At 60.2% G+C, this 3,208-nt stretch overlaps 1 protein-coding gene across 1 annotated transcript; it reads right to left on the reverse strand.

The window, feature by feature from the left end:
• Nucleotides 1–82: 82 nt before the first annotated feature.
• Nucleotides 83–3,202, reverse strand: LOC113941860. The gene is made up of 8 exons (XM_027633000.1): nt 3,185–3,202; nt 2,959–3,096; nt 2,562–2,676; nt 2,253–2,390; nt 1,848–2,024; nt 1,596–1,736; nt 564–712; nt 83–286 (listed from the first exon to the last, which is right to left on the reverse strand). Exons 3-8 carry the CDS (start codon nt 2,670–2,672, stop codon nt 121–123), a joined length of 882 nt encoding a protein of 293 aa, XP_027488801.1. The 5' UTR covers nt 2,673–2,676; nt 2,959–3,096; nt 3,185–3,202; the 3' UTR covers nt 83–120.
• Nucleotides 3,203–3,208: the final 6 nt, after the last annotated feature.

Here is a 3,208-nt window from a genome sequence, read left to right on the forward strand (position 1 = left end):
GCCTGGTGTCCCTGAACCTGCCCCTCAGCCACACTTGCAGCTCAATGCCTGAGGCAGGGAGATGCAGTGGTGGGGGAGGACGGAGAGTCGCTGGAGAGGCGACCTGGGGAGGAGCAAAGGTCAATTCCAGAAACTCACAGCCAGGGAAAAGACGTCTGTGTCGTCGCCATCAGAGGTGGACACAGTGTGCACTGGCCAGTCCTCCATTGCTCCGAGCAGTGTTGGCAGCACCTTCTCCACTGTTGTTCCCGAGGAGGCGATGCTGCTCCACATCATTGCAGCAGCTCTGTGGAGTCAGAGCTCTGGGTCAGGGGGGCCTCAGCCACAGCACCATAGCCTGGGCAGCTGTGGGGGCCCAGGTGACAGAGGTATGGTGCCTTGAGGGGTAAGGAGGGCACATGGCTGCAGGATCAGGGGCTGACAGGCCAGGGCTGGGAAATGGAGGGACCAGAGTGTCCTGGAACTCTCAATCTCTCTGGCAGACCAGGTGGGACAGGTTCTAGAGGGTGATGGGTTGTAAGGCTTGGTGATCCCTGAGCCACCAAGGCAGCTGGGCCCTGTACCTGTCACATGCTGGGGCACAGCGCAGGAGAGTTGTCACAACCTCATGAGGGTTTGTGTCAGCGAGGCTGCGGATGTCAATGTGCTGCCTGACATCTGGAGACACGTGGAAGGTGAGGCACTGGTGGACGTACCTCACGATGGCCGGCACCTGAACAGGGAGTGGGGGAGAGTTGGAGAGCTGCCACAGTGAGCAGGGTGCCCAGCTTTCCCCAAGAGTACAGCCTCAAAGGCTTACGGGGCCCAGCAGACCTAGTTTGAGGGGCCACAAGACCCCTGGCGGGCAGGAGCCCTGGCCACAGGCTGCTTGCCTGCTTGCTTCTGATTGTAGACACCTTTCTCCACTAGAAAAGTTCAGATTGGAAGCTGTCTTGGGTTTCTGTGGCCAGGTCTTGGTAGCAGGGTTCTACAGGGGTGGCCTCTGTCAGAAGCTGCTCAAAGCTTCCCCCATGTGGCAGAGCCAATGCTGGCTGGCTCCAGGACAGAGCTGCCGCTGGCCAAGGTCGAGCCACCCAGGAGTGATAGTAATGCCTCTGTGATCCCATATTTAAGAGGGGAAAGGAAATTCTTGTGCAGATGCAAATTGCAGCCAGGGAAGAAGAGAGTGAGAACACGTGAACCACAACACAGAAAGCAAGGAGGACGAGGAGGAACTCCAGGTGCTGGAGCTGAGGTTCCCCTGCAGCCTGTGGTGCAGGTCCTGGTGAAGCAGCTGTGCCCCTGCAGCTCATGGAGGAGCACCAGGGTGCAGAGCTCCCCCTGCAGCCTGTGGGGGAGCCCCTGTGGCAGTGGGTGGATGGCCAAAGGAGGCTGTGAGCCTGTGGGAGGCCCATGCTGGAGCTGGGGGCCGGCAGGGACCTGCAGCCCATGGACAGAGCCCACGCAGGAGCAGGTTTCCCTGGCAGGACTTGTAGCCCTGTGGAGGACCCACACTGGAGCAGCTTGTTCCCGAAGGCCTGCACCCCATGGCAGCACCTGGATGAGAGGCAGCCGAGCCCCCTGCCACAGGGACAGCAAAGCCAACAAATGCTCACCTCTGCCATGCACTGGTTCTCATCATCCCAGCGGAAGAATGGGACCAGGCTCTGGTGCACATCTGTCTTTCCCTCTTCTGCTGCCAACTCCATCAGCTCTTGGAAGAGGCGAATGGAGAGCAGCTGCACGTGGCTATTGTCCTGGTGCAAAAGGAGATAAAAAAGACCTCAGTAATGGCTGCTCCAGGTCCACCTGGCAGAGGTCTGAAAATCCCAAGAGCAAAAAGTTTCCTGGCAGCACCAGAGCCTTACGTTGTCAAAGAGTGGCCGAAGTGCCTCAGCCAGCTTTGGGGCAGCGGAGCTGAATGCCTGAAGGTCTTCATCCCGGAGCACATTGAGGAACACTGAGAGGGTCATCCTGACCAGCTCTCCGTCTTCATGATGCAGCAGCTCCAGGAGGCTTTCAGTCAGGCTGCAGATGCTTTCGGCCTGTGTGGAATGCATTGCTGCGCTGTGAAGCTGCACAACAGCTCTGGCGGTGCAACCCCACAGGGCCCAGAGGCCAAAGGCCTGTCCCACAGGGCCTGGGCAGCTGCACGGGGAGGCAGGAGAGCTGGGAGCAGCAGCCACAGCTCCCAAAGCCCAGCCAAGCCCAAGTGCCTGCATTCCCCAGCCCCAGGCTGCCAGTGTGGCTTCAACCAGATGTCCCCTTCTCACCATCGAGGGATCCACACTGAGAACCAGGAGGCCTCTGAGTGCCAGGCGACGCCTGTCTGGGCACTGGCTCTGCAGGTTCCTTGACAGGATGGGCAGGACCGTGTTGTGACATTTTCTCCCATCCAGATAGTCCAGGAGCTGGAAGACAGAGAGCAGTGACGGGGTGCCCGGGTGTCTGGAACCTGGAGCTGCCCAGGGCTGGGCCCAGGCAGCAGCACAGGGCGCAGGCACCATCCCGGGCAGCTGCAGTTGTGAGAGGGCAGAGAGGGGGAGGCAGGCAGGCAAAGCAGCACTTGCCATCAGGCTCACCTCCACAAGGAAGGCCAGGGCAGGGAGCTCCCAGCGAGGCTGGTCCCTGCTGAGCAGTCCAAGCAGGTGGATTGCCATCTGGGAATGGAAGGGGACCAAGACACTGCGCATCTCCCTGTCAGGAGGAAAAACAGAGCCATCTAGCCTGAGCTGGGTGGGCAAAGCTCTCCAAGGATTGACTCCAGGACAGAGGCCTCGATTTTTCCCACCAGCCCTGGACAAAACAGGGATGTTTTGGGAGGTAGCTCCTCCTGTGCACCTGCATCTCACAGCCGTTTCCAATCGGCTTCACCATCCCTTGATGTCAAGGCCTTTGGCCCACACCCGCGGGGGCTGTGTGGGATGTCCCGTGCCCAGGGGAGAGACAACAGGGGCAATGGGGAGAAGGGTGTCTCACCTGGCCAGCAGCCCCACTGCATAGTGGTGGGTGTCACTGCACAGGAGTGTCTCCCAGCCACACTTGCGTTCAATGGCCACCACCTCATTCTCCCACTGAAGGCGGCAGAGCAGGGCCTTCAGGGTCTGGACGGCAAACCTGTGTGCAGAGCAAAGGCCAGGTCATGCTGGGAGCCCTGGCCTCAGCCCCAAGGGCATGGGAGGGATAGAGGACTGGGATGGAGCACCTGTTGGGGTTGCTGGGAAGGCCA

This window comes from Corapipo altera, unplaced genomic scaffold (assembly GCF_003945725.1).
Source record: "Corapipo altera isolate COAL_440 unplaced genomic scaffold, ASM394572v1 61380, whole genome shotgun sequence".
Lineage (NCBI taxonomy): Eukaryota > Metazoa > Chordata > Aves > Passeriformes > Pipridae > Corapipo > Corapipo altera.